This window comes from Macaca fascicularis, chromosome 7 (assembly GCF_037993035.2).
Source record: "Macaca fascicularis isolate 582-1 chromosome 7, T2T-MFA8v1.1".
Lineage (NCBI taxonomy): Eukaryota > Metazoa > Chordata > Mammalia > Primates > Cercopithecidae > Macaca > Macaca fascicularis.
The window spans coordinates 119606064-119625305 of record NC_088381.1 but is presented as its reverse complement, the minus strand read 5'-3'; the positions used below and the strand labels follow the sequence as shown (position 1 = coordinate 119625305).

General features: G+C 36.8%; 1 protein-coding gene across 15 annotated transcripts in view; it reads right to left on the bottom strand.

Moving 5' to 3' along the window:
* FRMD6 (FERM domain containing 6) overlaps positions 1-19242 on the bottom strand; it is an 80427-nt gene that overhangs the window by 31270 nt on the left and 29915 nt on the right. For 13 of the 15 annotated variants that reach the window (XM_045396408.2, XM_073997392.1, XM_065548804.1 and 10 more), the window contains 2 exons: positions 10184-10428; positions 998-1088 (listed from right to left, as the gene is read on the bottom strand). In XM_045396408.2, coding sequence (XP_045252343.2) covers positions 998-1088; positions 10184-10282 — 190 coding nt within the window. In that variant the 5' untranslated portion in view covers positions 10283-10428. The remainder of the gene's footprint in view (positions 1-997; positions 1089-10183; positions 10429-19242) is intronic. The other 2 variants (XM_045396406.2, XM_073997394.1) reach the window with 1 other exon arrangement.

The window sequence follows — 19242 nt, the reverse complement described above, 5'->3', positions numbered from 1 at the left end:
GAAGAGCAAAGGGCTGATTCACAATGTCCTGATGTGTTGCCTGCTCCATGCTCTTTAGCCTCTCCTAAAAAGGCAACTGAAAACAGTTTACATTTTCGGGGAAAGGGGCCTTGTTTATCAGCTGACCAACTTTATACTGATATACTTTCCAACTTGGCAGGTATAAGCATGTTATTGTATTGACCAGATTTCCAAGACATCTTAAGCCTTTAAATTTACCATATTCAAGTATAAGATAGAATTAAATACACCGCACCAAAAAAAATTCTTCTTGACAAAATGAGCAAAGATACATAGAAGACTAAACTAGAGAAATTTAAAAATATCATTTGAAGGAAGAAAGCTTATAATAAATGGCTTTAGAGAAGTCCCAGAAATTTAACTCTAAGGTATTATGAGAGAAGAAAGCTTATATGAAGTCCTTTACTTAAAAATCTTCTCCTCATAAAGAATATAGAAGAAACTGACCCGATATTTCCAAGTCATATAGTCTGACTGGAAAAAAGAGAAGGGGTAAGAGAGAAAAATAGAAAATAAGATTAAATTAATAATTACTTTGTGATACTATATAGTTAATAGCAAGAGAAAATGAAAAGAGAAGTCAGTTTAAAGTCAAAAATTATAAAACAAATTAAATTACTTTCCTAAGAGTTCCAGCTACTCCCTGAATGCAAGGAAACAAAAATCGAGCTTGCTTCATTAAAACATGGAAGAGCAAACACATAGAAGGAATCGAGATTCTTAAAGAGGAATCAATTTTTAAGTTCAGACTATAACAAATACATGCCTAAAATCCTAAATATTGTAAAAAAAAAAATACACAGAAATTGAGATTAAAAACATAAAGACTACATCTACACTAAAAATGAAGATCAGCCCATGGGTATTTTGACAACCACAGTTTTATAACAATATGCCCAATTTAAGTTACAGCTATAAGATGTCATTTCCTCAGGGATAGTTGGCTAAATCCATCAGAGAGGGCTCTAAGACTTACTTTGTATAACACTGAGTCCAAAGAGGTGGCAGTCCTTTAGCCGAAGCAGGTCACAAACCTGGACCAGCAACTGGTGACACAGAATCTTAACCTGCAGGGGGAAAAGGCATGACGTGAAATAACAATTCAACTAAGTCCACCCAGGGAACCACAATCAGGCAATTTAACGCATCGTAAATATACTCCTTGAAAGGACGAGCTGACAGTAGAAAACAACTGCTGCTTTATCCAAATCACTTTCACCTGGGGTTGGGTTGCAGTAATGATGATCACAGTACCCGTTTTTACAACATGGTAATAAAAGACTCACAGATCTTACCATACATGGACAAAGCTCTGAAACCATGGTGCATGATAAATGATAAATGAGTTTCAGAAAGTAAGCAGCATAGCCTACTCACATTACCAAAAATATTTATTTGGCAAGTATCTTTTTTAAAAAAAGTTAATTCATTTGTGTTTTTGACTAATAAAACTGTATATATTTATAGTACACAACATAATGTTTTTTTGTTTTTGTTTTTTTTTTTTTTTTTTGAGACGGAGTCTCGCTCTGTCGCCCAGGCTGGAGTGCAGTGGCCGGATCTCAGCTCACTGCAAGCTCCGCCTCCCGAGTTCATGCCATTCTCCTGCCTCAGCCTCCTGAGTAGCTGGGACTACAGGTGCCCGCCACCTCGCCCGGCTAGTTTTTTTGTATTTTTTAGTAGAGACGGGGTTTCACCGTGTTAGTCAGGATGGTCTCGATCTCCTGACCTCGTGATCCACCCGTCTCGGCCTCCCAAAGTGCTGGGATTACAGGCTTGAGCCACCGCGCCCGGCCACAACATAATGTTTTGATACATGTATATACTGTGGAATGAATAAGTCAGACTAACATGCATCATGTCACATATGTATCATTTTTTGTGGTGAGAACACTTAAAATTCATTCTTAGCAATTTTCAAGTATACATCATCACTAACTACAGTCACCATGTTGTATAATAAATCTCTCGAACTTATTCCTCCTAACGGAAATACTGTATTTTTTTACTAATATATCCCCAGTCCCCCTACCTCCTCAGTCTTAGGTAACCATCATTCTATTTTCTGCTTCCCTGAGTCAGACTTTTTTAGATTATGCAGGGTTTGTCTTTCTGTGCCTGGCTTATTTCATTAAACCTAACATTCTCCAGGTTCATCTGTTATTGCAAATGATATGATTTCCCTCTTTTTAAAGGCTGAATTGTGTCCCATTGTGTATATGTGCCACATTTTCTTTATCCATTTATCCACTGGTGCACACTTAGGTTGATTCTGTACCTTGACTGTTATGAATAATACTGCAATATACATGGGAGTGCAGATGTCTCTTTGACATAATGATTTCATCTCCTTTGGGTACACACCCAGGAATGGGGTTCCTGGATGATATGGTAGTACTATGTTTAACATTTTGAGGAACCCCCATAGTGCTTTCCATAATGACTTTACTAATTTACGTTCCCAGCAACAGTGTACAAGGGTTCCCTTTTCTCCACATCCTTGTCAACACTTGTTATCTTTTGTCTTTTTGATAATAGCCATTCTAACAGCCATGTCACATTTCCCTGCTATTTAGTGATACTGAGCATTTTTTCATATTCCTATTGGTCATGTGTGTATCTCCTTTTGAGGAACGTCTACTCGGGGCAACAAGTATCTTTTCAAGGAAAGCTTTCCTCCTAATAGTCTACCCCAAAAACTCATCTACTGTACAATGAGTTGGTCTAGACATTTTTTTTTTTTTAAAGACAGAGTTTCAACCAACTAATTTTTTTTTTTTTTTGGTAGAGACAAGGTCTCTCACTATGTTGCCTGGGCCGGTCTTAAACTCCTGACCTTAAGCAATCCTCCCATCTTGGCCTCCCAAAGTGCTGGGATTACAGGGATGAGACACCACATGCCCAGCCTGCCTAGCTTTTATCACTGTTATTGTCTAATATATTTTCAGTGCCTAAACCAGATTCCTTTTCTGAGTCTTAGTATAATTCAATCATAAAACTATATTAATTTGGAACTCTGGAAGTAAGTTATTCTGACAAGTCAAAAGTTAATTGATAGTCTTTAAAACATACAATTTTCTTTATCAATATTATTATAAATAATAATTATAACATAATTATATAATTATTGTATATCAATTATATAATTATTATATATCAATAATAATCATACCAATATTATATCAAATAATTATTATTACAAATAATTATCTCATAATAATGCTTTCTCAAATGTTTAAAGAGGTATTATGGGGGACAGTAATTCTGCTGATTCTATCTTGTTGACTTCAGAATTATCAAGGTTTATTAGAGTTTGGATAGACTTTAAGAAACCACCCAGGTCAATTTATTTATTCTATAGGAGCAGAAAATAAAACTCAGAAAGCTTAAAGTCATATCACTAATAGTGGCAAAGGCAGCAACTCACAGCTTATTTGTGTATTAAAATACTTTAATTATTAAATATATGTATTAAAATATTGTAACATGAAAGTTTAGCATTTTACCTATACACATTACATATGGCATCTCCCCTTTTATTAGTACTATTTGCTTTCAAATCCTTTTTTCAATAATGATGACAATGGGTTTAAGTTATTATAAATTCTAAAAATTAACTCTGAATTAATGACTCCTTATCATATCTTAATATGAAACTCAGATTAGGAAAATAAAGACATGCCAAGATCCCTTGAAATTTGAAAGTCAAACAATTCAGAACTGGTGATAATTCCAATTGTAGTAAGAAGAATGGGTTTACTGCTCTTTTCCACATTCATTATTAAATAGCAACCAACCTAAAGTATCTTACCCACTGGAAAGAGCAGAAGATATTTAAGGCCAAAGTAGCATCAAGTGAGCTGCTTGGAAGTACCAGGAACTCATGCAGGGGCAGTGTCTTATTTTACATTCAGGATATGTAGTAGGCACTCATTAAATGCTTGATGAATGAAAGCCAGGAATCTGATTCCCTGTGGGCTCCTCCTCACCTTCATTCTGTTCCATGAGTAGAGATCAAGACCATTCCCCGAATTACTGAGCAAACCATTTTATAAATATGCCACTCGGCATTTTAGGAAAACTATATAAATGCAAACCCATGCTCCGACGCCACTGGAGAACACATTTGCCAATGGGAAATCATTATCATTCTCTCTGTGTACAGCTAGCATGAATCACCTGACATCCTAGATTTCTGTCCTACAGAAGTCCTATGTCATTTCCAACATTCACTTTAAAAGGTCTCTGGATTTTGAGTTCCATATCATCATAATTCTGCTTTACAAATAGGCTTAAGCAATGATAAAGAAGAGGAGAACACATCAAATGTCATAAAATTCTGAAGTTGAACTATATACTACAAATTTGTGAATTAAAATGTCATGTTGTTTACAGCACCTTTAATCCTTAGTTTGACTGTATTTAAACATGTTAGGTACAAAGCAGCTAAGATAAAATGCAATGAGAAGTTAAAATTCCAAACCACAAACTAAATGTATAGGAAATAAACTGTTTTAACCTTGTGTGACTGCAGACCAAATAACGTTACATATTTCCTCCATGCAGCCCATACATTTATTATTCTTCTGCTAGTAAATCAAGTATTTGGAGCCTACTGGTAAAGCTCTTTAACAAATATCAAGTAAGCAATGCTCTTATTCAAAAACTATAATTAAATAAGGCCATGGCTCTGAAGTCTTGCCTGCTGTGAAAACAAGCTTGAGTTTTCTGTATTTCCATATTATGAGTCTTTAAGGCTACATTTTAGCTGACTGCGAAATTTCTCAAGTTCTTTAATCTTCAGGGGCAATGGGAATGTTAAAAAGTGCTATATAGTATGAGGTATTAAGAATAAGAATTAAAGCTTTATTCTAAAAATATACTCTATATGGACTTTTTTTTTTTCCTTGACACAAGGTCTCACTCTGTTGCCCAACCTGGAGTGCAGTGGCACAACCACAGGACATTGCAGTCTCAATCTCTCAGACTAAGGGGATCCTGCCACCTCTGCCTTCCAAGTAGCTAGGACCACAGGCAGTGCCACCATGCCTGGCTAATTTTTAACTTTTATGTAGAGACTGGGGTCTCACTATGTTGTCCAGCCTGGTTTCAATCTCCTAAGCTCAAATGATTCTCCTGCCTCATCCTCCCAAAATGCTGGGATTACAGGTGTTAGCCACCTCACCCAGCCTCTGTATGGACTTTTAAATTAAAACAGCATGTGATCCTAAATGTTAAAGGTTTGTTATTGTGCAAGAATGTTTAAAATATACTCTAGAAAAAAAGAATTGTTGGCTGGGCGCGGTGGCTCATGCCTGTAATCCCAGCACTTTGGGAGGCCGAGGGGGGTGGATCACAAGGTCAGGAGATCGAGACCATCCTGGCTAACATGGCGAAACCACGTCTCTACTAAAAATACAAAAAAAATTAGTAGGGCATGGTGGCAGGCACCTGTAGTTCCAGCTACGTTGGAGGCTGAGGCAGGAGAATGGCGTGAACCCAGGAGGCAGAGCTTGCAGTGAGCTGAGATTGCACCACTGCACTCTAGCCTGGACGACAGAGCGAGACTCCATCTCAAAAAAAAAAAAAAAAGAATTGTTTTGTCTTAGTGAAGACATATAAGCTCGTGGCCACAATTCATATCAATCAAATCTTTATGGCTCCTACATTTACAATGGTTTTACTTCCAAAATTGTCCCAAGTTTCCATATTTGCCTGATGATTAAAATAATTTAAAATAGCTTCTATTAATGCAACTCACAGGGAATTCAGAATGACCAAAACACTAAATTCATTCCATATGCAAAAAGGCAACTTTCTATCAACCACACCTGTCAGGGAACGAACTTTTATGGCTAAAAATACATAGAGAGAAATTATGAAAAAAATTAGTTAATAAAATCGTTCTCGCTACAGTTAATTTATTACACTCAAACTCTATACACATTGACTGCTATTTTCTGAACACAAAGATAACACTTTGTAAAAAGCGAGGCAGCCATGAAATGTTTTTCTGGTAGTGGAGAAGCCTCCATCCTACTTAATCTAGTCCCTTCTTTGGTCCAGCCGCTTACTAGAGAGGAGTTTGGGCATAGCAAGAGTCTACATGCCTGTGTCCTACCTTAGACCTGCCCTGAAATAAGAACTCTTACAGGCCTACATGGGATTCAGACTCTTCATCTTGGTTTATTAACAGAGTACATTAATGAAAACAGTTCCAGGAAATAAAAACAAGTAAATTGATACTCAAGGGCTCACTTACTGAGTAATTCACATATGCCAGGCGCTTCACTAAGTACTTCATGCACGTGACATCTTTAAATCCTTGCAATGTCCCTGTGCATAGGGTAAGATTATCCCTACTTCACAGATGAGGAAACCAAAGAAACAAAACAAAACAACTAGAAAATTTGCCCTAGATTGCAAAGTTGTGGAGCAGGGATTTCAATACAGGTCCCTGTGACTCTAAAACCCACCTTAATAGTGATATATGACCTCACAGTCCATGATCATAGTCCTAACCATCTCAGAGAGATTATCATACTAACATTGTAAAAGAGGAGAGTTGAAAAAGTATAATTTATCTCTGCCTAGGTATTAAAATGACAATAGCAGCTATTACATATGCATCAGAAATTATGCTGAGTGTTAATCCTAAATTCTCACAATCACCCTGCAGCATACGTATTACTCTCATTTTAAAGGTGAAATGTTGAGGCTGAAAGAGGTATAATTAACTTTCCCAAAGTCATTCAGATATGAGATTTGAATTCAGGTCTGTGTGTTTTAAGTATATCCATGTGTTTTCACTTTCATACTACCTCCTCAATTATTCTATAAAGGGAAGACAGAAATGAAGCGAATACAAAGTCAGTACCCACTACATACCAGGTACTGGGCAAGTTGCTTTTACAAGTGAAAAAAGTGAGTAAGCTTAATCAACTTGTCCAAAGGTCACAAATCTAGTGAACTGCAGAGTCAAAATATGAATAGTCTTTTTCTTAGCAACGATGACAATTATATTATTATTGCTAACAACAACCAACATTTACTTTGCACTTACTACGTATCACGTACTGTTCTAAGAGCTGGGCCAGGGACATGTGCCAAAAACACAGTCGAGTAACCAGAATTCCAAAGAGTGAAAGAAACTAGGTGATGCTGGCACGTAGATCTTTGCCTGTTTCACTCAAATTTTAGAGTATCTATAGCATCTATTTAGGGGATCTTATTAAATGCAGATCCTTGCGTCCTACCTCAGACTCACTACATTAGCATTTCTCTCATCCAAGTACTAGCCAGGCCCGCCTCTGCTTAGCTTTTGAGATCACATGAGATCAGGCAACATTCGGTGTGGTATGGCCATAGACTACACAATCTGAATATTACTTAGCTGCCCCAAATAATTCTGATGTACGTTCAAGTTTCAAAACCACTGATCCATAGGAACAAATGAACTGGCTATCTTCCCGTTTGTTCTCTATAACTATCTTCCTCAGCTGAGATTTTAGTGTAAATTAATTTCTTTGAAAATTATAGTCAGCTTTCAGTATTCTTTACTAAGTCAGATTAGCCTTCCCTTCATTAAATGTGGTTAGTAAGGTGTTCCACACCTGCTTGTGTGTGTACACACACATGCACATACACACACATATTGCACCAGGTGAAAAGACAAATGAAAGTGAGAGAAGTTTCTTAAGTGCTTATGCTATATGTCCTAGAATATGTATATTTTTAAAATTTAGTGGATATCTTTTATATAACTGTATAAAAAGTAAAACAAAATATTCACATATGTAAGTAGGATTAGATTATAACTTATTTTGCTAGTGCCCACACTGAAAAAAGAGATATATTGTCGATATTTATTCAATTTAAAAAACCAAATGCTGTCAGAATAATAGCCCACCACTTCACACATCCAAAAACAATTTCAGTTACCCTGAGCAGCAATGTAGCTAATCATTGGAAATTCTGCCCAAAAGATGACAAAGTTCATCCAATAGGCAGGCCTGTTGGATCCTCAGACAACCCCTATAAGTAAAATGAGGATATAGCAGTAAATTAAGAAATGGTGTTGATTGTCAGAATAAAGCTAAAATGACTATGGTAATAAGCAGAAACTTTTCTTAGCTAAACTTTTTAATGAAATTATTTAAATATCATATACATTTCAGCATAATATCTGCAAATATTCTTTTATATAGCAATTCGATTTAAAATATAGTAACATGGCGAGGCACAATGGCTCACGCCTGTAATCCTAGCACTTTGGGAGGCCGAGGCGGATGGATCACTTGAGGTCAAGAGTTCGAGACCAGCCTGGCCAACATGGTGAAACCCCATCTCTACTAAAATTACAAAAATTAGCCAGGCGTCGTGGCAGGCACCTGTAGTCCCAGCTACTCGGGAGGCTGAGGCAGGAGAATCACTTGAACCTGGAAGGCAGAGACTGCACTGCAGGCTGGACAACAGAGAGAGACTCTGTCTCAAAAAAAAAAAAAAAAAAAAAAAATCAAAATCAAAATCAAAATAAATAAAAATATAGTAACATATAGGAAAGAAAACTAATTCAAGTCATGCACTAAGGCAATTTTTCCTCTAATTCCATCAGAATACAATCTATGAAAGAAAGAGTATGAAAGTTGATAACACAGAGAGGGGCTGAAAAATGGTAGGCATGACATTGATTACCAGAAAATTGTTTGGCAGTCTCTACCAAAGCTAAACATAGTGTAACCTATGATTCACAAATACTCTTCAGTAGAAACCGAGAAATATTTCTACATGTGCATACACATAACATGTTCATAACAGTTTTACAATAGCCAAAAACTTAAAACAATCTAATATCTATCCATCAACAGTAGATTAATAGATCGGGTCTAATCGTACAATGGAATATCACGCAACAATGGAAAAGTAGTAATTATTGTCACATGGATTCACATGAATAAATTTCACAGGCCAAATGTTGAGTAAAAGAACATAGAAGTGAATATATCACATAACTTCAGCTTCATGAAGTTCAGAAACAAGCAAAACTTTGGTGACAGAGATCAGAATAGTTTTTACCCTTTAGGTGAAGGATATTGACTAGGAGGGGTCACAAAGGATCTTTCCAGGGTGCTGGCAATGTTTTATATCTCAAACAGGTGATGGTTACATGGATGTACACAATTGTAAAAATTCATTGAGCTGCACACATAAGGTTTCTATACTTTGCAGTATGTAAATTATAACTCATTTTTTTTTAAGTTAAAAAAAATCATATTCCTCAATGTTCAGGTTATCTAAGCAAGTTGACTATGACTCACAAACCATAAGCAACAGCTTAGTGCTCAAATGTTCAGCCTACGCACCTAGTCCTGGAAACTGGCTAGACTTCGGCTACTCTTAAAATAAAATCAAGATGCATATTAAAAAGCTATCTAAGGCCAGACATGGTGGCTCACGCCTGTAATCCCAGCACTTTGGGAGGCTGAGGCGGATCACCTGAGGTCAGGAGTTCGAGACCAGCCTGGCCAACATGGTGAAACCCCGTCTCTACTAAAATTACAAAAATTAGCCGGGCATGGTGGTGAGTGCCTGTAACCTCAGCTACTCGGGAGGCTGAGGCGGGAGAATCACTTGAACCCAGGAGATGGAGGTTGCAGTGAACCGAGATCACGCCAACACACTCCAGCCTGGGTGACAGAGTGAGACTCTGTCTCAAAAAAAACCTATCTAGGTTGGTACAAAAGTAACCGTAGTCTTTGATATCACTTTCAATGGCGAAAGCCACAATTACTTTTGCACCAGCCTAACAGCAATGATTACCATTTCATGTGTGCGGGTGACAACTCTAAGCATTTAAGACACAAATTCATATACTTCAATAGAAGTTATATTTTGATCAAAAGTTTAAAAAGAGCAAATGTTTGTTTTTCATTATAGTAACTACAGTCCTCTAATTCTAACCCAGGTGAGAGAATATTGAAGGCACCTGCACACAAGCCAGAAAGCTAAGTGAATGTATGTATGGACAATTTGACAACTCAATTCTGCCACACTATTACTGCCCTAATTTTGTAATGATTTCACCCTTAATCAAGTCATAAGTTAAATGTGGTCACTGGTGAAAACATAATATTCAGACATTTCTAAAACTCGATATACTCACATTTATGATAATGTTCAGAGATTCATCGTTGGGAAGGAAAATGCACACGCTGCGGCGGTCTTGCATGACTCTGTTGTTATGGAAATTCAATTTGTTCATTGTGTTTTGGGCTCTCTGGTGGTCAGGGCTGGGCTCTGAGTCCTTGGCAATTCCTCAGGTTCCCAGCACTCCAAAGCCAAGCTCGCCTCCTCATCACACGCCCTGCAGGAGAAGCATCATGGTGTTCGACTACGTGGGTTTCATAGCTGTGAAAAAGCCAAAGGGGAGACTCCTGAAGAAAGGCGGTGAAGACTGTGAAAAGCAGGTTGGGAAGATGAACACAGCACTACTACTCCTGTGGGCACAGAGACAGCACGTCTCCAGCCAGCACCACCTTGTTTAATACATGGGAACTCACTGAAATTCATTCTGTATTTTGCCCACAAAGTTTTAAAGCTTTCATCCACAGTCAACAATTAAACTTATAACCAACGAGAGCCTCACACATTCAAGGATGTACTAAGCACTACAGGCCTCACAGAAACAGAGATCCTGTCTTGGAGGAATTTTCCATTCCACATGGGAGATAAAGGGTTTTGAACATGAAATGACAAAAACAATAGCAATAAGAAAATTCTCTTTCTCTTTCATTACTATCAAACTCAAATAAATGTCTTGGCTCTTACATTACATTCATTCTTCAACCATTGTGGTCTGGCCTCCACTTCCTTCACTTCACCAACATGGTTCTGCCAAAGGAAGCCCGTGATCTCTAGGCCATCACTTTAATTGATCTCTCTACGACATTTATCCTGGTTGTTAAGCCCTCCTTACAACATTCTTCTTAGTTTTTATGGCTCTGTCTCTCCTGCTTCTTTAATCTGATAATGCAAACTTGATTTTTCCATTTATTATTTCATAAACCAATTAATACACAGATAAAACAAGACTGTGTGTATCAAACCATGTTTGTATAGAAAAGAGGGATGGATTTTGGATGCCTCTCATATCTAATTAGTTCTATTAAACATATTGTATTGTTTAACTTATCAGATTTTTGATATAATTTTGTTTGCAAGTAACAAAAATTTTATCTCCAATTTTCAGTAATTACACCCATTATTTCTGTTTTATGTCTCATTGCATTGGTGAGACCTTGCAGAATAATTTTAAAACAGTAGTGGGTGTTTTCTACCTTTAATGGGTATGTCTAGTATTTCATATATTGTTGCTAATAGAACACTATTCAACCAAAACATGTCAAGACTAGCTGTCTCTCAAACCATTAGTATTTATATTATTCCTTTCCAGCTACATTTGTAGGATGTAAAAGACTATTTCTAGGAATATGGAACTGTTTTACTAGGTGGAAAGTATATATAACCATACAATTTTCATAGAAAACGCATTAATACTCACATAAATCAAAGCATAAATGAAATAGAATCTTGGCCAATTTGCTTAAGGTTAAATGTATAACTCTTATCAGCAGGAGGGGAAAGAATATATTCTTAGATAGTTGGCACATTGATAAAATATACTCTAGTATTCTTTTTAAAGAATAAATAAAACATCATCCACAAGGTAATTACTCGAAACTAAAACAAACGGTAATCATATATATGGTACTTCATTATTAGGAAGGTGGCTAAAAGCCCAATTAGAAGTATTCTGCTTTTCTTAAAGAATAATTGTTTCATGTTAGGTTATAGCCAGTACATCATGTGGGGGGTCATCGGAGGCCTGTGCTATCGTTCTCACTAGGATGGATGGTTAATCCATGTGTTCTTCTAGGACCACAAACTACGCCCCAATCTACTCATCCATCTAGGGAAAAATGCATGCTTTTATGTCAACAATTCCAAAGCATCAGTTGGAGGACCAGCATTGGCTGCATCAGAATCACCTGGGTGTTTGTAATAAATACAGAATCCTGAGCAGGTATTCCAGCATTTCTATTCATACAGAATTTCCAGGGTCAGGGCCAGGTATTTCTGATGTGTAGCAACAGATGGAAACCACTTTAGCAGAAGGAAGGCACTGAGTAGAGGGTTGAATATAATACATTGGAAAAATATCTTAAGGATAAAGAATTGGGAAAAAGTAATATATGTGAATATCACATCATTATAATAGGAAAAACAAGGTCCTCAACATTGTCAAAGGTATAAATTCCTACAACAGGTCAAATTCCTGTGCTCAAAACATTTTCCTGAAAAATGTTACTAGGCGGTATAGGGATACGTAGGTTTGCAAAATACTGTACCCTATATATGTCCTCTCTTAGAAATTCAGAAAGTGTTAAAGGCTCTGAGAAGTCCTGCAGGCAACTTCTTATATTTAATGCATTGTTTCTCAAACTTACATAAGCACACAATACTTTTCCCCCAAGGCATATCTATTGAGGTCCTACAGAACAATATTCTTAGGCATACCATTGAGAGATACAATTCTAAAATTATTTCATCAAATATTATATTTCATGGCAAAATTTTCCCCATATAATGATATATTCTAATACATAGTCTTCCTTTTTGCAATATAAATCTTTACAAGAAGAAATTACAAGCTTTGATTGAATGCATCTTAAATTCAAACCCTTAAATAATATTCATCCCAGTATAATTCTTCTTATTTAAATCTATACTTCAAATTGAGTTAGTCCTATAATTTTTCACTTCTAATTAAACCAATTACAGCAGGGTATGTCTACTGACCTACTTTCCAGAATTAAAAAATAAACTAGGAAAAAATATCTTCTGAGCTGTGGGATGTTTCCAGAGCTTCATTAAAATAACTTGAAATTTTCATTTGGGTACAATTTTTGCTTCTTTTATGGTTCAAATATGCAGCACAAAAGATGACTGGAAGAGGATTATTGAAGCAAATTTAATAAAAGCAGAGTCTACATGAAGCAGCGCTGCTTCACTGCTACTCTTTCTGCTTTGAGGATGGCAAACTAGAAAAGCGCTTAAAGAGAGAGATTAAGTTTTTACTTTACCCAAGACAGCATTAAAGCTGATTAAAAGGCTCCACTGAAATGGTAAAATGGCCATATCTCTAATATGTGCCAGTATAAAACTTTTAATCTAAAATTGGGCAGTCCTGGGGAAAAGAATTAGATTAAATTTATACCAATTTGAATTCTAGAAGTCAACCTCATGGCAGCCATTGGCTACTTATTCTGTGTCCTACACTAAATCTCAACTCAGTCCCAGGAGGACACATTTCCTACTGCTACAGAGCAACCCTTTTCTGCCCAATGATCTTAGGATCAATTATCTATGAAGAATAGACCATGTGGTAGTAACATATTTGCCAGGGAACAAAAAAAAAAAAAAATCAGTTTTAATAATGATCAAATTCCACCCACCTCTTTATTTATTAATACCCAACTTACAAAAACAATACGTTAAGCTATACAATTTCCCCCTGGAACTTTAAGCGCACATTATTATAAGTTCCTTGTTTCCTGATAAGTCCCAATGGTTACAAAATTATTCAGTTTCTTTTAAGAATCAGGAAGCCACCACCACCCATGGGCATTCAATACTGATTGTCATTTTTAACAAATTCTGGGAAAAAAACTTTAAAACTGGGTCACTACCCCTAAAAGGATGCAGTTTAGTTATAATGTATCAATACTGATTTGTTAGTTGTGACAAATATACCATAATCATGTAAGATGTTAGCAACAGGGGAAACTGGGTGCCTGTGTGGTACACAGAAACTCTCTATACCACCTTTGCAACTGTTTTCTAAATCTAAAACTATGGCAATTTTTTTTTAAATTTTAAAATTAAAAGTAGGTCACCAGAAATTTCCTACCCACATAATACAGTCTCATTTTGAACGTAGGCAAAGCAGGATTCTCAATTCTAGGACTGTCTCTCTAAAAAAGTAAAAAGCTGGTAATTTGATAAGATGACTGTAAGTGAAGCATGACTAAGTAGGCATGTATCAACAGTCAATATGGTATCTTTATCACCTAACAAAAACAAGGCAAAAATTTATCTTAGAAAACTTGTATTGCAGAGAATCCTATCTTCCAATTTAATCATCACACATTCATATAGCTCGTGTTACACACACAGTACAGTAATATTTATTTGCTGAAAAGCAGAATACAAAAGTATTACATATTCCCCCTCCACCTATGAGTTCACCATCTAGTTAAGGACATATCACTGCCAAGAAGATTAAAATGATAGTACTGTTCCTGATTTCTAAGAGCACACATACTCTGATGGTCAACTCTCATGCCAACCTCAAAGGAAGATATAATGGATAACAGTATTAAGTATACAAATACTGTGCTATGAATACTGTAGCTAAGATCATTCTGGAATAAACAGTGTATCATTTTTAATGTATAGTGTCCTATCCCAAAAGTAGTATCAAAATGTCTTTAGTAAAATGAGTAGTTTTTGTTCATTCTTTCATTCAGCACCTACTGTCTGCCAAATGTTGCTGTATGTGCCGAGTACGCTAACAAAAATATCCTGCTCTAATAGAAACAGCCAATAAGCACATGATGTAGATGGTGATATGTACTATGAAGAAAAATAAGCCCAGAGTAGATGATAGAGTTGATGGAGATACGTTTGTGGTGTGGATGCTATTTCATGTAGGGTAATCAAGGGAAGCATCTCTAATGAGTCAATAGTTAAGGAAACATCTAAATGAAGAAAGAGATGTAATTTCCTTCCGTCCATCCATCCATCCATGCATCCATCCATCCATCCATCCTAGGCAAGAGTTTTCCATGCCAAGACTCACTTATTGTTCAGAAGAGGCAAAATAATAGTGCTAATGATAGCTAGCATTTACTACAAACTTACTACGTTCCAGGCACCGTTAAGTACTTATGGTATGTTAAAGAAACCTGCGAATTCACTTGCATGCTTCCCATTCACAGGTGGGATCTATTTCCCCTCTCCCTGGATCTAGACTGGCCCTGAGACTAACTCCTGCTCAGTAAGAAGTTTTTCCTTGTGGATAATCTATTTGTGCAATACTCCTTGTAAGTACTCCTCAGTTGTCTGTCTCCTCTACTTAGCTCTTCTCAGAGGAGGGTCACTTCACTAGCTACACATTTTGCTCAATCTTCAATGACAGGCACACAGTATATGCTCATTAAATGTTAGCTGTTTGTTTTACTATACACGAAGATTCTACTGAATGGTTTTTTAAACTCGCCACTACTGATGTTTTGGGCCAAATATTATTTTTAGTGGGGGGCTGTCCTGCACATTGTAGCATGTTCAGTGGCAGCCCTGGCCTTTACTCACTAGCTGCCAGGAGCCCCTCTCCCATCAGTTGTAACAATCCCAAATGCCCTCAGACATTCCCAAATGTTCCCTGGGGGCAAAATTACCCATGGTTGAGAACTAGTGCTCTACACGTTTCCATATAGAGACACTACGGGCTACTTTTTACCACCCAGCTGTTTTTTTATTTAATAATACAATTCTTACTAAATACATATTTTCCAACTAAAGATCAGCAACTGAGCGCCAAACTCAGAAATCTGGCTTGAACTTTAAAGACCAAATTTTCAACCTCTTGAATGTGTGTGGCCTCCGGCTTTGGAATAGCTTTGAAGTTTAACTTCTTAAAACTTAAATATTTAGTGCAGTATACAGCCGAACTTCTCACACAAACACACTTTCATAATTCCCACCTGCTTGTTCCTGAAGAGTTCTTTATTTTGATAACAGTACCTGAAAATATAAAACCTACCCGGAAACAACTGACACCTAATTTTTAATTTGCCCGCATACTCTGTATTATGAGGGTTTTTTTTAAGGGTCAGTTATTTGTTTAAAAACAAAACAAAACAAAACATTTATGAGCCACAGATTTACTTTTCTCACTTAAGGTGAGAAGTAAATTGAACACTCTCTGCTTCATGGCCTGTTTTACAGTTACTGTTTTACCTATAAAGTAGTTGACATCTATCAACCATTTGGAGCCAAATACTCTGGAAAGAACATCAGATTCTCTGTTGCTGTCTCTTTCCCACTTCCAACCATTGCTCTGGTGGACAAATGAGGCACTGTGGAAAGGCTAAGATCGCCTTTGATATGGCTTAACCTCATGTTTAGAGACAATACAAACAGACTACTGAGTAAGAAGATAGATTTAAGGGTGAAAGAACCCTTTCTCAATCAGTCAAATCTGGATCTTAACCTGGATTCCACAACACCTGCTGTGTGACCTTCGGTAAGTTACCTGATTTCTAAATCTGATTCTTCATCTGTAAAATCTGTAGTACTGGCCTCCTAAGATCATTGGAAGGGTTAAATTAGATAATGGATATTAGCTATCAGGTTATTTGGGTGGGAAAGATTGTTCATTAAAATAAGAGTCAAAGCCAGGCACACTGACTCACATCTGTAATCCCAGCACCTTGGGAAGCCAAGGCAGGAAAATTTCTTGAGGTTAGGAGTTTGAGATCACTCTGGGAAACACAGCAAGACCCCGTTTCTACTAAAAAAAATTTTTTTAAAAATAGGTGAGTATGGTGGCACATGCCTGTAGTCCTAGCTACTCAGGAGGCTGAGGCAGGAGGATCACCTGAGCCCAGGAGATCGAGGCTGCAATGAACAACGACTGTGACACAGCACTCCAGCCTGCGCAAGAGCAAGGAAGAAGGCTCTGTCTCAAAAAACAAAAAAAAAAATAAAAACCAGTCATGAGTTGCCAGGTCATGAGAAGGAATATCTACAACTGGTTAACAAAAATACACTCATATAGAGATCTAGACCTCAGAGCCAGATGTAGCAAATGAGCTAAACTTTAGGAAGTCTACTTTTGGGTAGAGAAGTTAAGCTAGTGTTGGTTGTAAATAGGAAAGTGGCATTATATTAGGTGGTTACTCCTTTGAAATTGTATGTACTGAAAGACAGTGCGTATGGGTGTATGGGTCGAAATGTGTGCTGGCTGACCAAAGAATGGAAGGTAGAGGACACCTGTTTTAGTCTGCTTGGCACCATCTTCCCAGTGGGGCTGTTGATCACAATGTGTTGTCCCCACCCTGGCTGATGGGGGTGATGTAGGAGAGGGATGTAACTCTGAGCTGGCCAAACAGGGTTCATTCTCCAACCACAGTGCTTGGTCTACATGGTGAACATGTAACCCAAGCAAAACCAGAATTCCTCCATGAAATTTGTGATATAAACGCTGGGAAGGAGAGAGCTGCTTTTCTTTTTGTATTGCTATTTGCGAAAATAGTATGAGCCTGCAGTTGCTGGCAATCATCTTTGATGCCTCATGGTAAGAAATCTCCTGAGAAGGATATCGTCACAGAGGAAAGACAAGCTCAGAAAGAATCCTGATCGCATCATTTGAACTGCTGCATCTAGCAGTCTGAAGCCAGAAACCATTCACAGAAATTCTCATATAGTGAGCCAGCAAGTTATCTTAAGCCAATTCTGCCACTTGCAACTGAGTAAGTCCTCTCTAATACAGACCATCCAAACAAGAAGCTGACTGAGTGCCTGATACATTCATTCATTAATTCACTGTTTACTACCTCTGGCTATGCCAACATTGGTATTTACTTAAAAACAAACAAACAAACAAACAAAAAGTCGCTCTAAGTTTTAAAGTTTCTCTCCAATCCAAAAACAGGAGAATAGTTACTATTCACCATAAGCAGAGAAGACCAAGAAGATGGGGGATAAAATCTGAGTAGCTGAAAAATTTAGGTGCTTGGGTTAAAATAATAGTAAATTATTATTTCACCCAATAATCCCACTTATAGGGAATATATAAGAAGAAAATAATTCAAAATAAATCACTAACACAGTAAATAATTCATGGAAATAATGCAAAATTCATTTAAGGCAAACAAAGCATATTGAGCAATTAATTCATAACAATAATTTTCGGCAACAAAGGAATATATCTCATCTTGAATACTAATGTGTGGGTGAATAGTCCTCTTATTAAAGACCACAATGTGTTTTACAGAATCATGCTGAATATGCTTTTATTGTATTGTACATTTGTAACAAATTAGAGTAGCTGTAAAAAAAAATGCTTTTACTGCAAACAAAATAACTGGAAAGCATGGTTGAGACGTAATTTGAAAACTGATCAGTTAACAGTGTACTCATAGCAATTTTAGTAAAAACAGCTTTAATTTCAGGCATATTTTATAAATGTGGTAAGGGGAAAATCATTAAGCTAATTACCAAATGCAATCTAAGAAACTGTAATCTGACTGTAACATTATTATACTAAACAAATGTACGTGGCTGTGTATGTCACTTGAAATGCAGGCTAGTTGTTGAATCAACAGAAAGGCTAGGTTTTGGAAGAGGAAATACTGTGTGGCAGTAGGCAGTATAATAGGCTATTAAGAGCCTGGACTCTGGAGCCAAACAGCTGGGGTCTGAACCCAAGCTCTGATACTTCCCACCTGGGTACCCTTGGGTAAGTCTCCATACTTCTTTGTGTCAATTTTGCTCACCTTTGATGAGATTTGTGTGAAGATTATTAAATGGATTACTCACATGTGAAGCACTTCGAACAGAGCTTGATATACCATATGTGTTACTGTATTTACTACCCATTGTGGAAAGCAAGTGGAAACACTGGTGCTTGCAAACATGTAGTGGTCACTATCTATGCTATTTTATCATATCTTGAAATCTAAATAAATGGTGTTTTTCTCCTGTTGGTAGCTAACAGATTATTTAACTTCTGTATTTAACCAATGAGGTTAAGCTTGGGGTTAGGAATAAAAAAGAACCTTCCAATTAAAGTGGACTTGAATTGGTGCCAAGTAATGCTCATCATATTCCAATGAAAAACATTATGTGGCTAGTCCTCAGCTATAGAAAAGGGAGAATATAAAAAGACCAGCAAAGAACTTTCTATTGCAATAAAGAGAAAAATTAGTGAAATTGAATCATAAGCTGTGGTTAGCATTACAAATCACTGCAACCAATTTGGCTTTGCTTGTAGTAAGAGTCATAGAGATGTTCATACCTTTTCACCCAATAATCCCACTTGTAGGGAATGTATAAGAAGAAAATAATTCAAACAAAGCATTCAACATTTCTGAACAA